General features: G+C 44.3%; 1 protein-coding gene across 1 annotated transcript; it reads left to right on the top strand.

The window, feature by feature from the left end:
• The first annotated feature begins 376 nt into the window (after positions 1-376).
• Positions 377-25668, top strand: LOC142586866 (uncharacterized). Its single transcript, XM_075697738.1, has 5 exons — positions 377-729; positions 2569-2743; positions 10849-12090; positions 20094-20384; positions 24883-25668. The coding sequence occupies exons 1-5, from the start codon at positions 428-430 to the stop codon at positions 25015-25017; spliced, it is 2145 nt and encodes a 714-aa protein (XP_075553853.1). The 5' UTR covers positions 377-427; the 3' UTR covers positions 25018-25668.
• Positions 25669-27797: the final 2129 nt, after the last annotated feature.

Genomic DNA, 27797 nt, shown 5'->3' with positions numbered 1-27797 from the left:
GTGTTGTCCAGTGAACTAATTTATGAACTAAGCTTTATTTCACTGATCTTCATGCAATCTTGCATTTTCTTTCGTTTCTTTAATTTTACCTTTTATTGCCTCCTACAGATTTATTCTTTATGTTAAATGTGACGCCTCACACTTGGTCAATCTCCCGTTGTGGGTGCATGCCAAAGTATGGATATCACCGTCCTCTTCTTTGTCACCACCGTCATTAACGCGGCGCGTGGAAGGCGCAAGGACACGCCCACAGAAGAAGTTGGAAGAGCAAGTGATTCGGTCGCCCGTTGTCTCGGCTCCCTCGCACTATTTTGTTTTGTTTGCGAGTGACTACAGGAGTTGGCCTCCGCGCATCATGAATTCCAGTCGCTTGCCGTTATGTTCGCACTCCGTGTGGACCCAACGCAGCACCGGACAGTTGGCCGCTATGGAACGCGAGATACGGGAAGCCGAGAGACTCCGCCGGCTGCAGGCGAGTCAAGTCGAGTCCGTCGTGCCGCACATTCAGGGCTTGTGGAACCCCGAGGAGGACACGTCGCACGCGGGCTGCTGGATACGCTACGCGTCGTTCGTGCTGGGCATCGCCGTGGCCATATCATCGACGCTGTTCACCGCACCCGCCGTCTTCCTGGCGCGTGTCAACTACTGCCAGCGCGGGTGCTTCTCCCTCGAACACGACCTGAAGACGTCTCTCAACCACAGCGTTCATCCGTGCGACGACTTTTACGGGTGAGGCAACGCCCTCTTCAGGAGGTTGTGTTCTTGGGCTATAGTCAGTGCTTCCCCAAAAAAACGTCTTGTCTTTGCAACGACGCACACATCGCGTGGACACACGTGGCAGGCGCCGAGCGTCGTTGTGGGACATTATGTCTCTAAGCCAAACGCTTCGCACGACGGACGAGCTCGCCTTGCTTGGCGCGATGACTCGACTTTCTTCGCACCAATTAAAGCCAGGTCAATGTTCATCTATGCATTCTATGTTCCAGAGGTTTTACTCAGTTTTACTGGCAAATTATGTTATGGCAAACATTATAACACCGTTTACCTTTATATATGGGTCATCCAAATGCAAGAACATAAATATAAAGAAAACGTATTTAATGTGACAACGAACGTCCAGTCACGCTCCTAAGCCGAGGCAGTGACGTCATGACTGATGCAATTTTATGCCCATCACGTCTTGCGCCGTTTCGTGCGGTAGCGGTTAGAGCGAACATCTGCAGGTGCGCGCGAGCCCTCTTCTCGTAAAAAAACACTTTAGCCAGTGATGCCTCCAGCCCGAGTCGTTTTGATTTGCGCATATACACCGCCAGCGTCGTCCAGTCGGCGCAATAGATGATTAGAGAGCCGTATATGTTTTCCAGTACGAACGGCCAGGATTTGTCATGCTGCGCTAATGTTATACGGTGTCTGCGGTTCTATGCCGTGAGCACGTGCTGGTGGGCGAATTGGCTACGCATCACTACGACGAAAGCTCCTACGTGGTTGTCCCGTGTCGTCTTTCTTCGTCCGTTGTTTTATTTGGCGCCTTCGTCCTAAACCTGTGCCCTACCCCTTCAAAACAGAGCTGGGCCTTGGAGTAATTATTCCGATAGCTCTCACGCATTGGCCTTCTAGGGAAGCTTTAAGCAAGGTTCGCTTCCTGATATAAAAAAAGTTTCTCGTGAGCGTCTCAACTACGCGCCACGGTAAGCCGGCTGCTATGGCTTGGTGCTGTGTGCTCTAAGCCGCACATTCGATGCCGGCCGCGATGACCGCTTCTCGATGGGGGAGACATGCAAAAATTGCTGAAATTTAGGTGTGCGTTAGAGATTCCCAGGTGGCAAACGCTAATCCGGAGTCTCCCACTGTCGCGTGCCTCGTAATCATATGTTGTTGGCACCTAAAACCCCGAGAATCTGTTAGGTCAGGCCCATCCGCTGGTCGCAATTCCACCGGGCCATATGTAGTAAAATAGTCACATGCAGCAACGATGAGTGTAAGGCTCGTAACGTCCTCATTGGAAGTTGAGGTGGAAAAGGCCGCACTTCTGGCACATTACCGAGTTACACATCACTTGTATGTAGCCCAGTATAAGCTAAGGGCATAAGCTGGGGAATTTGGCGATGCGACCTTGATAGGACCAGCGTTTTTCATTCCAACACTGTTGCAGTTTGAGAACAAAAGCGTGGAATTACCTATTTGTGAAGAGATACCTTCTCCCCCGCCTCCTTTTATTCCCAGAGTTAAAATATATAACATTAAACTAAATTTGGCAGAATTTAGCTTTCACTTTTAAATTATAATATTATAATATTGTTCATAACATCAACTTCCAGCTTTAACGTCCTAAAGCAGCCCACAGGCTGTAATACACGTTGCAGTAGGAAGCTCTCGATTCATCTTGAATATTTGGGGTGAAACAGGGTACACGGGTGTTTTTCCTTTTACTCTTTCTTCAGACTGTAGCCTCCGCAGTGGCCGACAATCGAAACTGTCGCTCAGCAGCAGAACGCTGCCAAACACTTAAAGGCTGCCACCAATCGTGCTTCTTTTTTCTTTTCTTTTTTCTTCGCTTTCTACTCTCAGTCACGTCTGCAGCGGCTGGGACAGCAAGGAGTCTTATTATACCACGCCACTGGACAAGTACAGCGTGGCCTTCAGCCGGAGTGTCATCAAGGCCATGCTACTCGAGAGGGTTCCCGTCCTGTCTAAGAAGACGAGAGGAAAAGCTGCGCGCTTCATGTTGCGCTGCATCAGCCGAGTGAGTAGAGAGAGATCGCGCAAGAGACTTCCTGTTTCACCCTTTTAATTGACCCGCTAAATATAGCGGATATTGAAGAAAACGCAAGTCACGACGGGTGTCGCTCTCTGTAATAGTCCGTTAAATTCAGCGGATAACGGTAGCGCGAAGATGGCATACCAATTCTAGAGGAAATGCTGGGCGATAAAGCGGCAGTCGCCAAGACGCCGCCATGTTGCTACCTCAGATCGGGCGGCGCGCACCCTATCTCGGAAGTTATGCGTAAAGAATGCGTATGCAGGTACCCGAACTAAACTGCGCCTCCCTATTGAGGCAGGCCCTTGATCGCGTCGATAGCGCGTCTCGTCTTAGTCGCATCTCGTCACCTGCTCCTGCGTGCCTACACATGGTAACAACATGGCCGCGCCCTTGCAATTACCGATTTCAATGCACGCGCACTATGTGGAGCTTTTCCTCTAGAGTTGGTTATATTACCTCAATGACGAAGAATACGCAAGCTGCGTCACCCCTTGGAGGAGGCCTCTATGTTTAGCGAATATCTAAGTCAATAAAAGTTGCCATAGCTGTTTGCCACTTTATGATTTCGTTTTATTTATAAATGCTAAAATCCTATCTTTGGGGATTTCAGTAGGGTGGGAGTCAGCAGGTACAAGATCTTCGAATTTAACGGATAACAGAAAATATTAAAAATTGCAATAGGTTTCGCCTTTGGAAGAGCCTCTGGAAATGCGAAATCCTCGTGTACCATGCATTGGTGGCACGTTAAATAAATCCTGGAGGGTTGAAATTAATTTGAAACCGCCCACTACGGCATCAGTCACAAGGCACACTGTGCAGTCTGGCATCAATAAAGCCCACAATTTTTTTAGCATGTGAATGTACAGGGCATTTCGGTTTGCTTGCACCTAGCATTAAACGATGGATGTGCGTTACGCAATTACAACTTACTCGGTATTGTTGACTGTCCTCTTGGTCAAATCAGTGTTTTCATTATGAGTCATTACCACAAAAAAAATTAACCATTAGTTATTGTATTGATATAAAGGCTCCCGCTTCAGAGAAGAAGTTATAGAACATATTGAAAAATGAACAGCGTACTCGTGCGGCCATCGTAGAATTACAACCCAAGTTACGACGAAACAGTTCCTTTCGAGAAGTTGAATTAGGAAGTTCAGTTGCCTTCAATTGAACCACATACTTCAAAAAATTGCCTGCATATGACTTGGCCGTTTGATGCCTTTCTTGCTAATACCGCTTGCGAGCACGTGTTAAGAAAAACTTTTTTACAAGACAGTATTTAATTAGCACACATATCACTTCGCCAGAACATTGGCTGTGATGCTCCCTTCATTTTCGCTAACTTTAAAGCTCTGTGGCATTTGTACTTCTGCCAGTGCAACGAGTTGAATTCTGTGCCGCTCTTAAAACTCAATTAATGATCCAGAGGACTTACCGATTTCATTGCATGGGCACTATGTGGAGCTTTTCCTCTAGAGTTGAATTCAGAGGTGCGACGTAATGCTGAGGCATTACTTCGCACGTCTTTGAAGTCCCGGATGCACGATTTAAACCGTACGTAATTTATTGCGAAGACCGTAACAAACCCACCTGCATTGAACTTTACCTGAACATCAATCACTCATAACCTGGCCCCTATGTCACCAAAAGTAGGCACGGTGCCTAGCTTAGCTCACCGATGACGCCGGAGAAACGTACGAAGAGTCTCGTATAATCCATGAATATATGAACAAAACAATGGTTCAGTAATTATTTGCAACGCTGCGAATCATAGAAGAAATGTTAAAATTTCGCTAAACATTACGCTTAGGACTCCGTGACGTTATCTGAAGAAATGTAGGAAATGGGCCACGCGTGAGAGAATTCAGCGGCGATTCAGCGGTAAATGCGAGATAAAGGCCTCATCAACACGTCGCACCTCTTTGAAGCCCCGGATCCATGATTTAAACCGCGTTAACCACATTACAGAGTTTTGTTCGGGAGCTCGCACATTATACGTCATCCCTCCTTGAGTGAGCGAAGTGCAGCTGACGGATACATGTATATGAGGAGCCGACAGGAAACCGAGGAGGCCGATTTTTATTATTTATATGCTGAAAAGGATATTTTTTTAAGAATCCTGCAAAGAATGGCACCAAGGACACCATATGCGAAATTATCTGCAGTTCTTCATTGAATTAGAGAAATAATTAACTGGAACTGACAGTTGACGAAAAGACAATGGCCGCAGGAGGGATACGAACCCACGTCGTTGCATTACGTGTGCGATGCTCTCACCAAATGACAATTGAGCTACCGCGGCGCCATTTTTCCTGCCACATTGTGGGGTATTTATGTTTATTACTACAATACACCCTGGGAATGTTATCATTTCTTTAATTCAATGAATAACTATAAATGATTTCCCCAATGCAGTCATGGGTGTCACTATATATATATATATATATATATATATATATATGTATATATATATAGATAGATAGATAGATAGATAGATAGATAGATAGATAGATAGATAGATAGATAGATAGATAGATAGATAGATAGATAGATAGATAGATAGATAGATAGATAGATAGATAGATAACTCTGGTGAAGGCAGGACCACCTGGCGAAACGTTTCGCACCTACTCGCCTGCAAAAGTGGACAGATTGCATGCGTCTTTGGTATAACACAATACTCATAATGCACAATAAATGAATAAAAATTAACTGGTAACCTAAATAAACCAAGAAACCAAGGTGAACGTTCAGTCATTCACAAGTAGGTAGCTTTACGCTCAGGTGGCTCAGGAAACTGTATGCTGTGACGAGAATTTTAGTCGAACAACGGTGGTGACCGTCATGATCAGTGACTCGGGGAAATGCATGCAGCAGTACGACAATACCTGTTTTCTGCTCATGCCGTATCAACTGATTAACTACGATTAATATCATTTATCGAATAATTTGAGAGTTAGAATTGCCCTGCACAACGCACTGCTGGTAACAAAATCACCTCCAGCGCCTATCGAATACACTCTTAGCACGGTAAAATTAATTAAACGGTCATATTCTCACAAATTAGTGCACTTATGAATAAAAGTTACATAGCAGCTTTTACTGATCATCATACTCATCAACAGCCTGGCTACGCCCACTGCAGGGCAAAGGCCTCTCCCATACTTCAACTACCCCAGTCTTTTGCTAATTGTGGCTAAGTTGTCAACTTTTACTCAAGTAACCTTTAATGAAGTGGCATATTTGTGCACCTAGAAATAAAATTGTAACCGTTACTTAAAAAACTTTTAATACAGTGGCATATTCTCCCAATTTCGTGCACCTATAGATTAAAAGGCATATAGCAAATTTTAGTATAACTACACGTAGTCTTTTTGTATTGTAACCTTTCGTTAAGTGCAGTCTTGCAACTCTTCACCTGCGCGTCATTCTGCGCATGCCCATGAATATAAGACAACTGACCCTTCGGTCATCCGTCGAACCTTTACCGCAATGCACTAGCCTAACTCGGTGAGCAGCAATACATAAACCATATATTTCAGAACATCGGCCGCATTTGAACCCCTTCAACTTAGCAGAATCAGGTGGATAGTCTCCTGAACATATGGGCATTTAAGGCACATAGTCGAAACTACGACTAAGTGCCGCAAAAGTGTGTGTTATCAGAAAACGATTATCATTTCGACGTAGCTGACGGAATGTTCTTGAAGTTTGGCTGAGCTTCTGCAATACCATTTTTTTAAAGCGTTGCTCAATGAGTTACGTTGGTGCACTGCAGTGAAGTGCAATGGACGGTCGAGGAAGCCACGCACAAAATTCATGGGCAAGCGCTGAAGGATGCGCGAGTGAAGACGTGCAAGATTCTATGCCCATACGAAATATCGCAAAAAAGTTGATAAAAATGCCCGGAGGGGCTATGTCCAAGGTTCTTCGACATGGTTCTGTAAAATTATTAAACATGCAGGTCTTAAGGCAAAATGACATTTCACTACTGTGGAAGCTTCATGGCGGCGACAGAAATCAAACTTGCGCGATAGACAATACAATTATTTCGGGACAAAATTTTACTAATTAGCTTTTTTTTCATTTTTTTAAGGGACATGTCATAGCATATTGAAGGCAGCCAGTACTGAAAGCATACCAACTTGCCATAAATTGTGCCTGGCACGAGTTTCCAGAAATTGGAAGTCAGCATCTGTAATGAAGTGCGTTGCTGTTTCAATTAATGCTTCTGCACACCCTGTCGCAACATTCTCTACATAAATATCTCAACTGGAACAGCAGTAAATTTTATGGCATGTTTGCAGTATGTGTTTTCGGACTATTCTGCGGCAGAATGCTTCCAGCAACTGGATGTGAAGTGCTGATTGAACAGCTCTGCCGTTAATCACGAGTGGTTATTTACACGATAATCCGTCAAGCATTGGTAATATTTGTACTAACGAATGTTGCGGAAATTCTGTTGCGATCACTGTAAACTTGTTCAGCAGAAATCAACATTTCAACTCGAATTCTCTATTTTTAGTGTTCAAGGACAGTCCCGATCATAGCGTATAAGTAACCTATGGCGCCTTGCTATTTTTTCAGCGCAGGTCATTTACACAAGGCAACTTGCTGCAATCAGTATAGAAGGCACGATATGTCAAAAAAGTTGTACTTTTTGAAAAAAGCTGGCACATATGCTTGGTAATTTGAGGATTAAACGTGGAAAACACAGAATAATTGGTGAAACACAGTGTGCTGCTTTTGTCGAGTTGAATGCACTGTATAAACGTTGGGCCGATAACATATGTCTTTGCTGCGGTTCATCTTGAAAGAAAGCTTTCTGCAAACAGTATGATGCCATCAACACATTATAGCAAGATTTCTAATAATTATACTTTGCACAAGTCGAAGGCCCATATGGAAATCTGGCACTCCATGCAACATTGACTGTACCAAAACGAAATTTATGGAGATATGAGGCGGCAACAAGCACATTATGGAAATTATGTGTGTAGCAGCTGTGAGAAGAGAAGCTGACACAAAACATTTAACGAAAATGTCATGATCACTTTATTTGCATATACAAGACAAGGTAGCTGAAAGTTTTCGCTTTACAAGCAAAAATACATCTTGCCTTGCACTGTTCATTTCATTTTATTTTTGTCTCTTCAGGGCCATGCAGCAATAACAAAAAGACCTTCGAGCACAGCTCTGCGTGGCAGCGCACGTTTATAAAGCAGCACCAGGAATGATGCAAATAGACATGAATGTTTAAGGTTCGTGTACGATATGTCTAAATACAAATACATATCAGTTTTAGACTATCATAAGGAAGACGATCTCATCCTTGTTGAGAGCACAATCATGTCCTAGCTGAGCAGTGGCGCCTACAAGGTTACAATAGTAATCTTATAATCTTATACTTACTTGTTTAAGTCGCACTGCAAACAGCTATTAACCTGTAATGAAAGAAGCATAAATAAACCACAAACAGGTAAGGTATTGCCGCCCAACAGTAAATAAACGCGCAAATTTTGAATATGCTCTGTCTAGGAAATTGCGGCTACAATAGAAATTCAAGAATAATTAATTTTAAAATATTACTCAATTCAAACTCATCAATGCAAATTAATTCCCAAGTCAGTGCGTACTCCACTGCAATGCAAAAAACCACACCGCAACAATATGACAGTTTAACAGTAAAAACGCAATATCAAATGATTACAAACTGAATTACACTTATTAATCTTTAATTAAGGATAGTTTAGACCTCATTTGTAAACGTATGAGCATATGAGCACAAAACACCCGTTCCGTGCATGAGGTCTAATGTTGTGCGCACGCACAAAAGTGCACCATATACTCGAACGTTAGTAAAAAACATTGCTGTCTTCAGCATTCGGTACGGCAGTCACAACATACGCGATCCTCACCACTCTCACGTAAGCCAAGAACTCTTCCCATTGTCCATCGGCAATGCGTCTCCTTGCAGCGGCCATGCACGCTGCACGCCGAACATTTGGCTACTCCGTGGCGGCATGACTTCTTTTCAGCGGCTCGCGCAACTTTAGGAGTCTTTTTGGTAACTGTACCACGTGTCACGAGCGACTCAGACACACAAACAGGCTTGGCAAGCACACGCCACCAAATCGGAGAGCGTTATAACGGGGTTATAGCGATGACACAAAGCGCGACACGACCGTTTCACAAAAAGACCGCACCGGCAATACTCTTCCCGGCATGCTTTTCGAGAGCTACGCAACGCAGAAGGGATATGACTCCGTCCCTGTTCGGTTGAACCTGCAGCACGTTTGGTTATGGCATCCATATATAGGGCGCAACTAAAGATAATAATCAACCTACAGCTACATCAAAGTGTCACATAACCACATATCAAGATTCTAATATTCTACAGTTTAATGATGTCGCTGTTCGTTTGTATTTGCATATTTTATCCCTGCTCATTTGGCCGGCCGCCACTGTGGCCGCATACCGTGAGCACCCGTTCATCTCTTTATAAGACCTTACCGGAGCGGCTGTCGCCCGCTGTCATGTGAATGTAGCGGCGCCTTCCTCCCGTGTTAGTGAGCGGGCAAAACTGACGCGTGTCTGGCATTCTCTAACCAGCTCGACATTTGCTGCAATTTAGGAACCACCCCTCTTATGAGTTATTAATCCAAACAAAAAAGAGAAAACTCAGTGACACATTACATTCCGTGGCAGTGTACAGTAAGTCTTACTACAAAGCATTTTCTCCCCTGCAGAATAGTTATCGGGCCTGCTCGACGCTTTTATTCTGTCGGTCGTAGTGCTTTTACAGTGCCGGAGCTTGCGCCCGCGTGCGCCCTTCAGTGTGCGTCCTGCTATCAAAGGGTGTCGTGTTTCAGGAGAAGATATAACAAACTTGACTAAAGGAAGCATTGATACTCAAGTAAATAAAAATATTTTTGGGTACAAATGTATAGTCAATCAGCATAATACATCCGCGTTTAGTTTTCGTGCAGGTAGGCTTTATACCACAGCCTAAGATGCCTGCAGTGGTAGCAGGGTGTTCACTGAACCGTAGTTATATCTTATGCCACAACATCGTTTGCCGCCATATTCTCCGATGTATGTTCATTGTTTATGTCGCTTGCTTTTACATTAGAATGGCACGTATCCAGTATAGATCACTGACCACTGAATTGCTGCTGGTTGACTTGAGCATGCGCTCCTGCAAGATTTTTTTTTTTACATTGCGAAAGCAAACATTCCGATTGGCTACAATAATATCTTAATTTAATCCAATCTGCCTCCACCCCGCGGCCGCACACCTTACTTTACATGTTCGTTTTGGCTAAAAAGATCATATCTGGATGGCAATACGACACAATAATCAGAAAACTTCCAATCCATTCAATAGGTCCCCTCAGCCACGCATTACTTTTTCATAAATTACAGTGTAAAGGTTACGAGACATTTGGCGTTGCAGTAACCTTTAAAATACCTGCTTTGACACATGTAACCTCTAGCCGTTGCGCTGGTTGGACAAAAACAAAAGATATCAAGTTGTCTTAGTAATCTAGTAGCCTTTATGTTATAGGTTACTTTCAACTAAAGGTAAACTTAAACATTACCGTGCTAAGGGTGTAAGTGCCACACTGCTACACTTGACCGGCGAGGGGGGCCATGATGTTAAACAACGGAGAGGAGGTCGGACCCCCCCCCCCCCCAGGGCTCCCCTGACTTTAGGCACTGCTTTGAAGAGAACATCGTTGGTTTTCCCACTCGCTTGTTTCGTCTCTGGCACTGTTCCCTACAGAGCTGTTGCCTTGCCAACTATCTCGGATTCAGGCCTTAGTGCACTACCACATAAGGCGGTACTGTTTGGTGACCCGTATTCGGCTCGCAATTCGGCAATAAAAGTACAGTGGCCCGTAGTCGCGTTCCAGAGAAAGGAGAGACAGCATGTATCTACAAAGCACGTGTTTGCTCTAAAGAGAGCGGTGAGCGGTACGACCTGGATTTAACCAACATTTCTTTTTAACCTGCCGAAGCGGCAGCGTCGCGGAAAGTGTGTGACAAAACGGACCTTCAATGAGCGTCTGCCTACCATTTCCCAGGTGGAGCAACGGAGTGCGTCGAGTCTCAAGACCTTCCTCCACGAGCTGGGACTTTCGTGGCCACACCGGTCTGCCGCAACGCGTCCGCAGCTTTTAGACATCTTCGTGCGGGCCTCGCTGCATTTTGGCATGCCCCTCTTCTGGGCGGTCTACATCGGCCGCCATCCGCTGCGACCGTTGGAGAACACCATATACATGACGCTCGATCCAAGTTTCAAGGACTGGGTTCACGATATGGACGTGCTCACCGCCAGGGGGAAAGAGAGCCAGCACCTCAGGCGTGGCGCTGAGGTCATCGGCGGCGAAGGCCAGTCGTACTCCGTCATGATACATCACGTGCTGCAGGCGCACGCGGACCTCAGCGACCTTGCGAACCGTTTCTTTGGCGAGTACCGGCTGCCAGAGTTCCACAGTCTCACCGACCCAGACCTGCGCAGGGCACTGAACGGATACCTTCCTGATGAGTCGCAGCTCTGGCCCGAGGACGAGATAATTAACCTTCAGCCCAAGTTCTTCCACAACCTTGACAACATGTACCTGAGCGAAAGCGTGCACCAGGAACGCTTCAATCTGTTCCTGGGCGCATACGCCGTGTGGATGCTGTCGCCATTTGCGTCCGGCTACTTGACTTCGAGCATGCTTGCCGACATGGGGCACAAAAACGCCGAATCCATCTACCGTTGCTTCAAGTGTTTCGAAGCCCTGGAGGCTGTTATGCCACTAGTCAAGTTCCACCTCCATAGAAGCGCGGCTGATGATATTAAACCCTTGAGGAGCATCGCTCGGTTATCCACGCGCTCTTTGAGCTCATGTCTGCGAAACTACGGCGAGTCGGAAGAGAAGAATGTGGCCACCATATTGCAGCATATTGCACTGAACGCTTTCAACATGACCAGCACGTGGCGAATGCTCGACGACATGTACGCCTACCTTCCTGCCGAGCCCGACGTGCCTACTTTCTTCGAGCTGTACCGCAGAGCTGCCATGGCGACGGCCACGTTCTTCACGCGATCTCTGCGCCGACCAAAGCACAGTACCTACCACGTACCGGGAATCATAAAAAACCGACAGTACCGTCTGTTGACGATCCGGGAAGCGTCGGTAGAATACTTTTTAGCAGCTGCACCGCTCTATGGGACTTGGCAACCAGCAACAGTCCTTTCGGCACTTTCTGGAACAATCATCTCTGTGCAGCTGGCCACCTTAATTCGGTTTACCCTGTTTTTCAGCAGCCGTTTTCAAGTGAGTACCATTTCGTGCCACGAGAACAAGCTTCAGTATCTAGTAAAGGGAATGAAAACTTGCACTTAATATAGCATGATAAATTACCCATTCTCTTTGGGTACCAAATCCCGCGTCGAATCGCATGCAACAATATCATTATTTATGGCTAAAGAACGCAGCATTGCGAGACTCCATAAGTTCAAATCTCGATAGGCTTACTGCTAGTGCCGTTAAAACGTTTTGCGTGCCCTGTAGGTAAAAAAATATTGCTCGAACTTACTTACCCAGCCACCTAAGCGGGAGACCTGGTCGCCGATATTGTTAGAGGAATCGCGCGCAGTATTTTCGAATGGAAAATCGAACCGCTCGTACATATACGGTCGGCAACACAGAATTAATATTGGGGAGGGTTAAGCAAAGACAAGCCCCGACTATCACCGAGCGGTCCAAACGTCTGTTCTTCTCTCGCTGTCTCCTTTCCGCTTAGTTCAAGCGAGCTTCCAGCGCAATACGAACCGTGCGCACTGGAGCTTAGAGCTTAATATGAGGGGAATCGAAATCAGTAGCACGTGAACATATATGTTCAGTACTGCTCAGAAACACTGCAGTAGTGCACGTCAGAGGTATCGCAGGCCTCGGCGCTCGTGTTTTTATGTGGGCGATTCACGCTCATTGTTTATTAGAGGACGGCACTTTAGTGAATAACGATGGTAGATGAACGCATCCGTGCAATATCTTCCTTGTTTTCTTACTTCAGCTGTGCGCTAGGCGGCATTCACAACGTGGAGACTTTAGTGGCTTCAGCTGGTTGTGGATGGCCGGAATTTCGCAATGTCAGCCAAGGAGAATATGATACTCTGCTTTTCTATCTATTGTTTCCATGCCCGACGAAGCTCTTGAGACCTCGTATGCTAGACAGACGAAACACTTTAGCGCCCTTATGAGTTAAAACGGAGTTTGGTTAGTCCCACGGCTATAACACCCTCACTCTTAATGGAACCGTTGATACGGACATATATTATTTTCTTTATTTTTGCAATTTTTTGTGACAAGTAAACGTAATGTTATAGTTGCGAGTGACGACGCGATAAATGCGTGAGATCAACGTTAATGTAGCTCTTCGCTAAATTATAATAAACGAAATTGTCAAATATTTCGGTGCGTACCTGGTGGTCCTAATTACAGTTTTCAACTATAACTTCTTTCGTCGCGGGTTAAGCTTGAGCTCGTTGTCGCGTGCAATAAATAGTTTAAAGCCTTAAGACCAACGGTACTAGCCTAGGAACGGAACCGCGCCCAGAATACAGTGAAAAAAAATTTGTGTCGCGGATTATCTACTGACGTAGCGCTATCTTTACCATTACTTCTTTGCGCCTTATTTTCGGTCATTTCCCCGCTTGTTTTCTTCGTGCTTTATGCGCATTGCCTTCGTGCCACCAAGACGTATACGCAGCATGTCAACGCGCTCACTCAGTTTCACGTAGCGTAGCCAATGTTTGCCCCTACGGAGGCGGCAGCGTAGTTCGTTGCCTGAGCAACTGAAAACGTAGCAAGCCTTCGCAGCCAAGTCGGTCCCATTGTACGTCACGCCAGATAGAAACATATGATACGTTTGTTTCGGGCAATCACGCAGAAATTTTCCGTGGACGCTGGCGAAAAGGCAAAGCCCCAGCCTACCCAATAAGCACAACACTCAATGAGAATAACACACACAGAGGTGAGACATCCAATGGATACTAAAGCAAAATAAAAAAATACCAGAAATTCATAGTGTAAAAAGTAACAAAAATTCATAAAAACTGCCACATATAACTACAGGGATACACAATATATGCAAGATATGATGACTTCAAGAGTAACTATGCAAGCACCAGAGGACATAATCAGCAACTTTGAAAACATGACAACGACAATTCCGTACAGCAAAGGGGAGAATTTGCTTACCCAGTCTATCCCTACAGAATTGTTAATAGGCAGGTATGCATACTTATTTTTCAAGGCGTGACCAGAAATTCTTTTCTCGCTTATCGACAGCGTATTGGGGTGCCATAGTGCGGGCGCAGCTTTTCCTTTTTACAAAACCTACGTCGCAAATCGTGGCACTCTTCTCTCCGAAGGTATTCATTAAGGAACCAGGTGGTATCAGACATTTAGTTATATATTATACTAGCTATTTTCTTATTTAGTATATTAGCAATAGTCATAATTTGTTGCTTTTTTAAAGATTGAAGCTGCGTGACATTCGCCTTCAATAATACGCAAGAGTCCTTTTTCGAGCACAAGTATAATTTTCATGTTGGTCTTTGTCGTGGTTCCCCACACAAGCAGACAGTAATGAATGTGTGAGTGTACCACCGTGTAATACAGCTGTTTCTTTAAGCACACTAGAATTAAACGTCGGAATTTTCATATTGACACGTATACTTTTTTCCGTGTGACCGCTTTACACCGTCTGAAAAAGGATATCGCTCAGCGCCGGACGCGCCCGCACTTATCGGAAGTTTCTCGAACGTTATCGACGGTTCTTGCTGCTATCTGTTGTCACCGAAGCTTGTGTAATCTGATTGCATGCGCGACGCGAATTGTGTAGAACTTTCTGGAATACACGCGGGAAGCATCGATTACTCTGGAACTTTCGATGGCTCATGTATAGAAGCTGACGCGCTTGACCCACTCAGCAGATTTTCGACGATCGCCCACTGTGTTCGCTGCTGTCGTTGTTGTGTGAGTGTAGCGTGCTTTTGAGGGCACAAGTTCGCCCACTAAAACGCTAGTTCCCTCAATCACAGTTTCGCTGCCTTCTTCACCGTCACTACTACGTGACAATATAATAACAGTGTTCCGTGGCGCGTTTCCACGGACAATATTTGTATGCATAGAACAATCTAGATATTCGTTGAAAAGTACAAGAAATTTGCATGATGTAACTCGGTGCATTACATGATTTCGAAAGTGAACAAAATTCTTGTCAGCAACTGCCTTATTACAAAGTGTAAATATAACATGCATTGTATTTCTAATGTTTAATTGTAAACTATTAATTTCAAGCCACTTTGACAGTTCCTGTAGCCAATCGTTAGCTTGCTCTTGCAATGGTTTTAATTCTGTGCAGAAAAAGAAAGCGCTAGTGTTTAACGTATAATGTTAAATGTGCTGTGTGGGGTACATTTACGATGCCATTGGCCTAAATAGGAAAAAAGGACCAGCCCAAGAATCGACCCCTGAGGAAAGCCGCATGTTATATGCCCCATCCTAGATTTGAAATCATCAATACCAGTGTATTGAACGCGATTTCTAAGGATGCCTTTAATCAGATCTAAAGCGACTCCTCTAATTCCATGTTTATACAGTTTGTCTAATAATATATCATCCTTTACCGAGTCAAATGCTTTCCGGAAATCAAGGAACAAGCCTAAAGTGAATACTTTGTGCTAGAAGTTGTCAAGAATATAATGTTTTGGTTCCAATAAGGCCGCTTCAGTAGATTTTTGTTTTTGAAAGCCATATTCCTGCTTTGTTGTTACGTTGGTTTGCTGAAAAAATCTTAGAAAACCTAGAATAAATTGCCTGTTCAAAAACGTTTGGGAATATCAGCCAGAGCGAGATCGGCCGATAATTGCCAAAGTCACCTTTGGTGCCTACTTTGAAGATTGCTGTCTCTTTTGCGATGTTTAGCTTTTTTCAGGAAACATTCAAGGGCAAGGTTTAAAGTTCAAAATGAGAGTGGTCAAACAGTGATATGAGAAATCGCTTTTATAGGTTGAGGTTTCATTTCGTCTATGCCACATACGCTATTATATTGCATATTTTCTGCAGGAGGCCACGAATATTTAATTCAGTGATGAGAGGGAGGAATATCGACAACACAGCAGAACGAGAAACGTACGATGTGAAATCAATGTTGCTTGCGTCGGGGTTGTCAAATATCCCGGCGTTTAAAAACGCTCATAAAATTTGGCGATGAGTAAGTCTCTGAGTAATGCATACCCTATATCATGAGTTGCGAAATATCATCTTTCGTTTCTGTTGATGTGAGCTTTTTACACATATCCAAATTTTTCTAGAATAATTGCAAACAGCTTTAAAATTGTTTTCATAGTAGATGGTCCGAGCTCAGTTTAGATCGGAATTTAGGTTCTTCCTGACCTTTTTATATTCCTCTAAATAAGGTACGTTCTTTGTTTTTACGAACAACATGAACAGCTTATCACGTTCTGTTATGCACTTCATAAGGAAGGCGTAAATCGACGATTTTCTGGACTTCTTATGCTTTATGAGTTCAACAAGAGGAAACGTTAATTCGTAAAATGGTTTGACCTTCTCTAAAAAAAGCCAGCAGATCCCATGCCCGGCGGGAATTAATGTTATGCGAAGCAGTGTGCTGGGTGCCTACCAAGTTAACCATACGACCATGAGAGCACCAAGACGTAGGCAGGCTGTTTCATGACCTACATGACACACATGTCATAATGTACATGTCATGACCTATCATTTATGTCCGTAATACGCTCTTGTCATACTATGTCAATTTTGGTACATACCAAGTTAACGAAACGACCATGAGAGCACCAAGACGTAGGCGGCTAGATAGATAGATAGATAGATAGATAGATAGATAGATAGATAGATAGATAGATAGATAGATAGATAGATAGATAGATAGATAGATAGATAGATAGATAGATAGATAGATAGATAGATAGATAGATAGATAGATAGATAGATAGATAGATAGATAGATAGATAGATAGATAGATAGATAGATAGATAGATAGATAGATAGATAGATAGATAGATAGATAGATAGATAGATAGATAGATAGATAGATAGATAGATAGATAGATAGATAGATAGATAGATAGATAGATAGATAGATAGATAGATAGATAGATAGATAGATAGATAGATAGATAGATAGATAGATAGATAGATAGATGTAGTCAAAGTTGCGAATGTTCGCCAAGAAATGCTTCGCATTTAAAATATACCCCACGACAGGGTCAGTCTCTTGTATTAAAGTGTTCCACTTCACTTCCTCCAGAAGCTGCCGAAAGAATGCGATTGCCTTCCGATATTTTTCTATGTAAGATAGGACAGTGGCCGTTGAAGCGGCTATGGTGTGAACGGTACGGCGTAAAAAAAACATATTAATGGGGAAATGATCACTTATTCCTGTAGTTAATCTGCCAACATCTGATTGAGCAGCAGCGTAATTAGTACAGCACAGGTCCAGCAAGGTTTCACACGTGTCCGTCACCCTAGTAAGTACGTCAATGACACTTTGGCAACCAAAGGAATAAATTTTGCCAAGATTGTTCTTGGAACGCACATGTGAGTAATGTAGTTGCAAATGCTGTCAGAGCGCTAAATTTTACTAAGCGAAATTTGAAATCTTACCTTTTGCCCTAAAAATACTGCTTATATTTCATTCGTTCGTCGATCTTGGAGTATGCGTCCGATCTTGGAGTATGCGTGTTGTGTTTGGGACCCTCGCCAGAAAACCTTGATCGACCAAATTGAGAGAATACAAAACAGAGCGGCAAGGTTCGTTCTTGGGCGATGCAAGCCAGAGGAGAGCTGCACTGCAATGAAAAGTGAGCTCGGATGGGAAGCGCCGTCGTCTCGCCGAAGGAAACTGCGACTAAAATTGCTATTCAGCGTATATAATAACAAAACCGGAATTAATAGAGGCACTTATTTTAAACCACCGCACTATGTATCTAAGAGGACAGATCATGACTTTAAAATTCGAGAATACCGAACTGGAACGAACCTTTATGCTAATTCATTTTTTGCGCAAACTGTAACAGAGAGGAATCGATTACCTTGTGACCAAGTGTGCTGTGTGAATCAAATTGTGTTTTTTTTTTCGAAGTTGTAACCCCCTGCTTGCACGCCCCCAGGCAAGGCGGGGTATCTCTGTATAAAGAATAAACAAATAAAGAAAGGAAGAAGTCGTTGCTTATTGCTGTCCTGGGAGTGTAGGTTGATGTTAAAGGCACTGGTAACAATGACGGGGAGGCCAACACGGAGCAACTAATCTAAAATATGTTCGAGGTAGGCATAAAACTCCATTATATTACCAGGATGAGGTCTCTAAAGTACAAGTAACGTTGAATTGGTGCAATTTATCAGTAACTTTTCATGATGATCTACAAGCGGGTATTCGGATATAACTTAAGAGGGAGGTTATTTTGCACATATATTGCAATGTCGCTTGCCACTTCGTGACGCCAAAGTACTCCTAGACCGGGAAAACTGCACATCAGCAAATTTATCAGACAACCACGTTTCAGTGAAACATAAAAATTGGAACTGATGATTCAGGCAGTCCAGCAACGTATCAAGAGACTTGAACTGATTCGTCAAACTTCTCACATTAAGATGAAGCAAGGAAGCCTGCCTTTCATCTAGCGAAACTGTTAGGTGTAAGAAAGAAGTCGCCTCGTAATAACCACATGTTTGACATGTCGGCATGAATTAGTACGCCGTAACATCGATTGGCGAAGAGAAGACAGTCAAATGCCTTATCATAACGTAGCGGCATGGGCGGCTACACTACTCACTATGCAATAATGAAATATTTTTTTAGATGATGCTGAAAAATATGAAAATATTACTTCCACAGAGATTCAATTCACTTAATATCAGTTGAAAACATAAAATTTTGCGATTCCGGTTTAGTATGATAGGGCTAGTCAAAGACAGATTGCGTTCATTCCTTGAAGTGCTGTTATGTATGTATGTATGTATGTATGTATGTATGTATGTATGTATGTATGTATGTATGTATGTATGTATGTATGTATGTATGTATGTATGTATGTATGTATGTATGTATGTATGTATGTATGTATGTATGTATGTATGTATGCATGTATGTCATCAGCTGTAACACTATAAAAATGTTGTCGGATCACGAATTAGTATTATACGGCTAGTCAAAGGCAGATCAGCCTAATTCCTTGAAGGCGTAGAGATTTATTTTAGGTTGGAAGTTTGATAAGTTGTTTGCGATCATAGATTACTATTATGGGGCTAATAACGCACGACGTCTTTTTTCATTGAAGCGCTGCTACGTATAAGCAGGAGCACTTCAAGGAACGAATACATTCTGTATCAACGTGACTGTTTGTTGGGCAAACTGGTATTTGCTCAGTGACATACTTTGCCGGGAGTTAAGACTCACATGAAAATAAACAATTTAGCGTTCCGTATACGTGCTTTTTTTAGCAAAAATGTTTTTCAGGACATGAGTCATCGAGGTCGTCCGTTTCAGGTAAAACTACAGCCATCACGGATAACTGTCGATGTTTTGCGACCTCTAGCTTGAGGCCACAGTCGAACTGGTTTTCCTTTAAAATTCTCCAACAGTGTGGGGTCTATAGTAGCTTCCGGCCATGTCGCCTGCACTCCATGTTACAGCACTTGCACAGAACTATTAAGAATACTACTTTTGAATTTATCATTCGACTGTGTGAGCAGCAAAGCTACGTGTCCTGTCGGTTGACACAATTTGTTTTCTGCTTCCCTTTTACCTTTCTCCCCCTTTTTGGAGGGGGTCGGGGGCAGTGGCCGGAGCACTACAATGATGAAATTCAGAGACAGAAAATACAGGAACGTCGTCTGGATGCTCTTAGCAGCTGGGCTGCTATTCTGAACGCTGCCCGATTTCGCCATATTGACAGCTATGATTGGCTGTCTCGGATTAGCTCAAAACGCCAACACACAATAACTTAAGCGTGTCCTGAACAGAACATGCCCTTAAGTGCTGCGGATTTATTTATAGTGTTGCTATCGGCAGTGGTGTGAAAACGAGCGAGAGCGCACCGTCGCCGCTGGCCCGAAGGCCTCTCCTGCAGTCTGGAGGAGTGGCTTTCCCGGATCGTGGGGATGCTCAAATGCGCAAGATGGCAGACCTACGCGCAACCCTGCTACCTTTGGCAGGATATATAGCAACACGTCTGCTACACGTCTACACGTCTGTTATACGTTAGCTCTCCACGTCTCTCGCACGCAGCTCTCTCCACCAGAGGAGTTCTCGCCCGGCGCGAGGGGCCTGTACCGCGACGGGCGTCAGCTCGCGCAAATCGCTAACGAGTCCCTGCCCAATGCCAGCGTGTACGAAATCCACGAGGTGGCCCAGGCGAGCTTCGCGGTGCACGCAGCCAGTTACACTCAGTGGATGGCCGAGTGGCGCCCCGCCTCGGCAGGTGGCGGAGATGAAACCAAGCTCGAACTGGACCGGCTCTTTTTCTACCTCGTCTGCTACTCGCAGTGTGGGACAGAGGAGCGTGAGCGTCTCAAGAAAGTGAGCATCTTGCCCGACTGTTTACGAAACGACGCCGCTTGTGATTCGATTTCTTGCACGACTTTCGCTTCATGCAGTCTCTATAACTTTTTAAAGATACATTAATAGAGAGAACTTATTTGAAGTGTGTTAGTTAATGACCCTCCTTAAGAACCAAAAAGCCACTGTTACCGTGAGAAGTTCGGTAAGCCCGAAAAGACTCAAAACGCAAGACGGGCGGTGGCGTTTTGCCCCATGACGTCATGGATTTTGACAGCGTCTGCTCTCGCCTAGTTAACTTCCTTCTTTAAAAATGAACCACGTTGTATTCAAAAATAGTCAGCAACTCAACTTACAAAGTTTCAAAAACATTTACATAGCCACGACAGTTCACATACGAATTGCATTGAAAGTCGTGACGTCACACTGACGCAATTAGCCTGTCGTTAGGCTTTAAGAGGAAGCTTTAGCTCGAGTGCTCCTATCTAAATACATGTAAAAGGAGAATTCGTTTTTCTCGGCAACCACTGCACCAAATTTGACGAGGTTTGTTGCATTTAAAAGACAAACTTAAATTCTAGTGACTGTTGGTTTCGAATTTTTGAGTTAGGTCGTCAATTTTTTATTAAAAATTGGCAAAAATCGTAAATTTTCAAAAAAACGAAACTATCAAGTTTACAACTCTGTAACTCAACCACTAAAAATGATAATACAATTCTGTGAATTGCATCTAATAGTACGTCTAAAGCGGACAAAATTTATATGTTACACATGAATATAAAAAAATTTAATCATGCGGAAATACAACTTTTGCAAAACCATTGTAACCAACGTAACAAATTCACGTAAGATGTAAAATGACATATTGAATTTGTCCGCTTTGAATGATCTAATGGATGCCGTTTACAGAACTGCGATATCAGTTCTTGATGCAGAGCTATGAATTTGTAAACTTCGTGCTTCTATTTTTTTCAAACGGTCAAATATTTGAAAATCGTTTTAAGAAAATTCAAGTCCTAAATCGAAATTCCGCTTCCAACAGTCACTAGAATTTAACTTTCTCTTTCAAATGCAACAAATTTCATCGAAATTGGTCCAGGGGTTATCTCATAAAAACGTTTTTGCCTTTTACATGTATTTGAATAGGCCGCGTCGGAGTTGGGCCCGAGCTAAAGCTTCCTCTTAAATTCAAAAAATAAAACCCTGACCTTCATTTTCCCCTTGGACATTCCATGTGTTACCTCAAAGATGACTCAGATAGAGCTTTTGTAGTAATGCTTTGTCACTGTAAATTCGGTGCTTCTCTTTAGGGTGCATTTTAGCGCCTCAAATAGATCCCCGTGGAAAACTAATTTGAGAGAGAACTAAACAGTGGGTTTTTACGTTTCCGAAAAATAAAGAACTTTGAGAGATGTCGCAGTGTGGGACTCCAGGTTAATTTCCACAACAACTTTTTTTAAGCGTTAGGTTATTTGGGACGATTCAGTCCTTCAACGCATCAACCCATCAACACATGGTCACTTCCGCTTCTAACCGCATGACTGGAAAACTGTAATGAGAGGTCATGTGATGGGTAATGTGATTAGAAATTTCGAAGAAGTGGGAAGTGAAGTGTCAGGATGGCGCGCGCCCGTCAGTGGGCAAGCGCCGAAGAAGAGTAAGGAAAAAAATCTGTCAGCCCAAGCAATCCGTACAAATGGTCAACCAGCGAAGCTGAAATGTGCGCCCCTGTGTTTACCACTGGGTCAATCCCGACGGCTCATTAAAGTCGTTCTCAATTATTGGTCACGTCTTTGTGTTTAATTAATAACGATGATTAACTTGAGAACAGTGGCACGAGCGCGTTCGCGCGGTAGCGCCGAGGGGCGAAAACGAGCCAGCTGTAGAAGACGACGCTGGAGCAAATTTTTATTTATTTATTTATTTATTTATTTATTTACTTATTTATTCCTCAAATGCTCCTGGAGAGGTGTTTTACATGAGTGGTGGGCAGCTTCAAAGAAGAATGTGTTCGATGGCAGTCCTGAACGCAGTTGCACTGGAGTGGTCCGCCGCTTCTTCAGGCTGATCATTCCAGTCTCTCGACGTACGTGGATAAAACGAATGCTGATGTGGATGATGTGCGAGCATGCGGGGAGTATACCGACTTTGAATGATTGGTCCGGAATGAATGGTGGTGAGCCGGCGCGATATGACGCTGTTACCAATCGGGGCTTGATAAAACTTGTGATATAGAATGAGCCTGGACACTTGACGTCTCGTTTCTAGTCTAGAAAGATTCGCATTAGATTTTAGCGCTGCGGCACTATAGTATATGAAGACTAGCAATGAAATATGAAGAATAGTCATGGAAGATAAATCGGGCTGCGCTCTTTTGAACGGATTCAAGCATGTTAGAAAGATTAGTATGATGAAGGTCCGAAACTGAGCATGCGTATTCAAGTTTGGGCCTCACCACAAATTTGTAGGCAAGAGTTTTTACCGAAGGAGGGGCAAATTTCAGATGTCGCCGGAGAAAGCCTAAGGTGCGGTTAGACTCGTTAGTTATTTTAGCGATGTGAGAATACCGTGAAAGATCGTGCGTTAAAATAAGCCCTAAGTATATATAACAGTTCACAGATGATATTATTGAATTACCCAAGAGATATGAGGGTGCTACATAAGAATGCCGACGATTGAAAGAGATTAATGAGGTTTTATTTTCATTTAATGACATTAACCAGGTCTTGCACCATTTTTCAATGCTGATGATGATAGTTTTGTGTCTACACACGCGCACGATTCTGGGGAAAGTAGTCCTTAACAGCTTTGCCGTGAAAAATTGCGCGCTTCCAGCAGCGCTCGCTTGTGGCGGACGCTTCATCACGCATGAGGCAGGGAGGCGCGCGCGTCCGCGTCTGCCCCGTCAGCTAAGCTCATAGTTGCCAGTTTTCGCGACTTCTTGCCAAATTTGCTACATTTAGGTGCTCCTGGCGAAAGAAAATTGTGGTTGGCGACTTGGCTACTTTCTGGCTACTTTTGGCCATCGTAATTAGTATAGGTGGTGTCTATATCACACTCCCTCCAACGGCTCTCTCGAAGCAACAGCCCCAAATGCCCGATCGCTAAGGTCATGCATTCGTGTCTTGCAAGCTCCGGAAGCAAATCCAGAAGCTGAAAACATGACTGCCATATGGCCAGTGGACCTCTTCGACTTGTCATCCGGGCTGTCCAGGACTGCCCTAGATTTCTTCATACACAAAGCTCATTGGCTGAAATCAACGGCTCGGCAGATCGGGAGTGTCATGGGCGGATTTCGAACAGGCCCCCAGGCTATGCTTTTGCATAATTCGTTGGACGGACTCTCCAGACAGTGTCCTAATTCCACCCCAGCAACGGTTACCTCCATAGGAAATATCGAAGATCATGCTTCTTGGCGACACACGCGACTACAACAAACAAAAACGCGTCATGGCAGCCATGACATTACAGGTGCCAGTAGGGCTATCTTTACCTACACTGCATGCAGGCTCGTGTAGATTAGTGTAATGCCGGGCGGAGGCTATGACGTTGTGGCTCACTGGGCTGTAGCCAGTCAGAGCAGACAGCGCGTCATATTCTGCATCAGCAGACGAAAGCGCCTGATTTCGCCCTTATTGGCTGCGTATATGCCCTTGCCTGAAACTAAACGCTAATGTACGAGTTGCTTTTCATAAACAAATCTAGACAAAATGCCGCTAAATACATCGCGAATGCGCAGTTCACGAAGAGAACTTCCCAATGAGTAAATCATACAGCACGCAGTCTAAAGCTGCCCTCACCATCCGTGAGTAAGATAATTTTATCTTCTTGGAAGATTAGGTCGCCATGCTGCGTGACACATGGTCACGCCAGCACTTCGATACCGCACTTAATTAGTCTAAATGAATATTTACATTGCGTGCTTCTGAAGATCGCGCGCTATATTCTTATGAACACTGCCTCATTCGTGAAGTTCTTTGAAGATAGGTTGTTTTGGGCCTATTGATTGGTTTATCGGTGCGGAACTACTAATGACCCAGGGATCATATTTTAACAGTGCAAAAAAAGTGCCTATTTCTGACTGTACATATAAAAACGCTCGCATTCATCAAACAAAAGTTGCTCCGCCTGCATATCGAGACGGGAATTTCTCTGTCGAAATTGTGGCCGAAAATTTTCTCGTTATCCTAACTACGACGCCTGTCTTCGCCGTAAACTACAGAAGACCTAGGGGGCCTTCTGGATGTTAAACTCAATCTGCAATGTGTCCTTATCTAATTATTCCTCCACTTACCCATCCTGCCCCCCTCTTTTCTCCATATGTGCCTCGCCCATATCCTATAGATATTTCCCGTAGCCGTATAGTCTTGCTTCGGGATGTCCTAAAGTTGTCTTTCGTGTATATCGCTATAGGTGTGTCCCTTACGATCTTAGTTCGGGGCGCGAATCACATAGTGTGTCTTCCTGCATATAGTCCCATGCCAACTGATATCAAATCTTGCCCGGCCGTTTTATCCAGATGGCCGCCTGCAACGTTGCCCTGCCGGCGGCGCCACGTTTCCGGAAGGCGTTCAACTGCGGCCCTCAACACCGACTTGTCACGGACTTCACGTGGCCCGAACCCCCACTGACTGCGACCGCAGAGCCCTCTTAGCGGCGCGCGAACCCTGATTGTGCAATCTAGTATACTCGAAGGGCGTTACCGGCAACACCTGCTAATGGGCGCATGCACCTCGCATGCGAATTTTTCTGTCGGAAGTATTTTCTGTGGACAATGCAGCTTCGTGGCGTCCTATACTACTATTACTCTACGCATACTCTCTTCTCCGTTTTCGCGCTGCCTGCTTTTATGTACGAACACTGGGAAAAGACCTTTCGTGTATGACATTTTACTGAGTGACACTTCGTAATATTTCTTTTATCATTTTTTTCTTGTTTTAATGTAATGTCTTCTTTTTGCTTTGCTTCTTACCTGCTGGGCACACGCCTCTTGCACTCTAAGTGAGCAACTATTGTCATCGCGAATTCATTGCTTCCCTCTGATGTGCTGTTATCAACGTGTGCCTAACACGTTCGCTTTGTACGTGCAGTACGTACATTTGCGACAGCCGCATTAAAGCATGAGAGCTCGACGCTATGCCTGCTCCGCCATTTGGCACGTTTATGTTGAGATCCTTATTAGTTTCTGCCTTTTTTTTTGTCTGCATGCATAGTATAATGGATGCTTCCAGACTCATTGATGCTATTGCCGCTTGACCGAAATGTTCGCTGAATTTCGACATACGTCATTTATCGTCATTAACATATGACTGCAGTTTTATGCACAGATTTCGAGTAACCACTATGTCACCGAAATTTCTTCGCGCGCAACAGTAGGCATCACCTATGCGTAGCCGTTCGCCCAACGCGACCAAACGTGACCTTTCGTTTATGTTTCGCATAGTTTTATAGACCAGGTTATCATCGCATTTCAGTTTAGGAACCTAAAACGTGCTGTTCAACAGAATGGGACTGCTCTTGGCGAGTGCCCCAAAACACTGTCCATGCATATTTGCGATGGTGTGGCGACATGTATGATGGCGTCCCATGTCGTATACTCTGAAGGCACAATTCCGTATTCAAAGGGGCAATAGGCCGAGGGCAGCTTTGATGGGTCATAGCTCGTGTCCAGTTCGAAGAACACTCGCCCTGTGCCAACAAGAACCTTGCAACGTTTTCAGCCGCCTGTAAAGAGGCTACATTACCTGCTTTGAATTTGTCTAACTGCCCCTGAAATAAATCGCTTTTAGAGAGTCGGGCACAACTACGCACGTTTGCCGGAGCTGTGCATGAAGCGTAATAAAATGAAGTTAGCCTGTTCTGAATATAGAGTGCAAATTCTCACACTGCACAATTGCAACTCGTCTCTGTATGTAAATGAGAGACAAAAATTGCAGACGAGCAAGTCTGCAGAATCCACACAGTGTGGGGATCAATGTTTTGCGAAGCATCGTTTGGGGAGCTGTAGAACGCCACGGGAGAATGGATTAGCGTTTTTTTTTTTTTCAAGGAGAGCAATCGTGTGACGCGGGTGGGCATGTGACAGTAGCAGCGAGACAGGGACAACGCCGATGGCATGAAGACGTTTCTTTTATGCTCTGGCAAAAAAAAAGCATCATCTTCCTCGATCACCTCGTTCGATCCTGAAGGGGGTGCAATGTCGCACCGAGCATACGTAGCACCGCTGGCATGAAGAAAGGACGAGGGAACGTCATCTGGTCCTGAAGCCGAGAAGGGGGGCAGCGGGGGAGGTGCATTTTAAAACACTGTCTCAAAGTGCTAACTGCCACGCAGGAAGCGTTGGGAAAACTGCAGCACACTGTCGCTTCTGTAAGCAACTTGTTGCTGTGCGACGTGATGCAAGGGGGCTCGCGGCCCATCGTAGGTGGTCGGGCGAGGTAACAATGGATGCGAATAGAAAATTTTAGAAGAGTGCTTGCGAGCAAACGGAAGAATGCTGCGCACGTGAAGAAATGGCGTTATTCTCACAGCGCATGCAGCATACGCCATCTTTCCGGGGTTTATGCACGGTATGCATAACGGTTAGAGAGTCAGGCCGATATCTATCGGGAGGCCGAGATGTATCGGAAGGCCGAGATGGCCAAGCTTCGGTCCTACCATAGTATTCCTTTGTAAAATGAAGCTTTCTTGCGTAACCTCCTGGACATTGCGGACTATGGCTGCTGCTGTCTTGTCATATAGTTCATACGCAGAACCAATTTCTGTAACGAATCGGCTTATATGTGCTTCGCCTGTACTATATCCCTACAGATGTGCTGATTATCGTTCTGTTCTTTACGGAATTACGAATGGCACATCCTCATCATCGCCCTATTTATGTCCAATGCAGGATGAAGACCTCCTCCCAGCGATCTTGAATCACCCTGCTCTTGCGCCAGCTGACCCCCATAACTCCTTCATATTTTGTAATTTCATCACGCCGCCTAATTCTCTGCCATCGTCGACTGCACTTCTCTTCTTTTGGCACCTATTCTCTAACTCTAATAGACCATCAGTTATCTGTCCTACGCATTACATGGCGAGAATATCGGTCCGTTTACTTTATAGTCAACACTGCTGTCTTCCTGTCTTTTAACGTTACACCTAACATCTTCGTTCCATCACTTGTTGCGCAGTTCGTGTTTCTCAAGCTTCTCCGTTAACCTTCAAGTGTTGCCCGATAAGTTAGTATTGGTGAAATACAACAATTATACAATTCTTTTCAAGAATAGCGGTAGGATGCCGGTCATGAGTTGCTAATGCATGCAGTATGGACCTCAACTTACCGCTATTCTTCTGTAAATATCCTTTCCATGATCAGGGTCCTCTGTGGGTAATGGCCTAGATAAACGGACTCGTACTCAGCTTCTCCAGGATAACTAACAATAATAAATT

Source organism: Dermacentor variabilis, chromosome 7 (genome assembly GCF_050947875.1).
Source record: "Dermacentor variabilis isolate Ectoservices chromosome 7, ASM5094787v1, whole genome shotgun sequence".
Taxonomy (NCBI): domain Eukaryota; kingdom Metazoa; phylum Arthropoda; class Arachnida; order Ixodida; family Ixodidae; genus Dermacentor; species Dermacentor variabilis.
Note: the sequence above shows the minus strand (reverse complement) of the source record. Positions and strands in the feature narration are given on the sequence as shown.

Excerpts from the sequence above, each read along its gene's own strand:
- LOC142586866 (XM_075697738.1), top strand. The coding sequence starts at position 428 with ATGGAACGCGAGATACGGGAAGCCGAGAGACTCCGCCGGCTGCAGGCG. Across the intron at positions 730-2,568 it reads CCGTGCGACGACTTTTACGG|TCACGTCTGCAGCGGCTGGG; the intron begins GTGAGGCAACGC and ends TTCTACTCTCAG. Across the intron at positions 2,744-10,848 it reads TGTTGCGCTGCATCAGCCGA|GTGGAGCAACGGAGTGCGTC; the intron begins GTGAGTAGAGAG and ends ACCATTTCCCAG.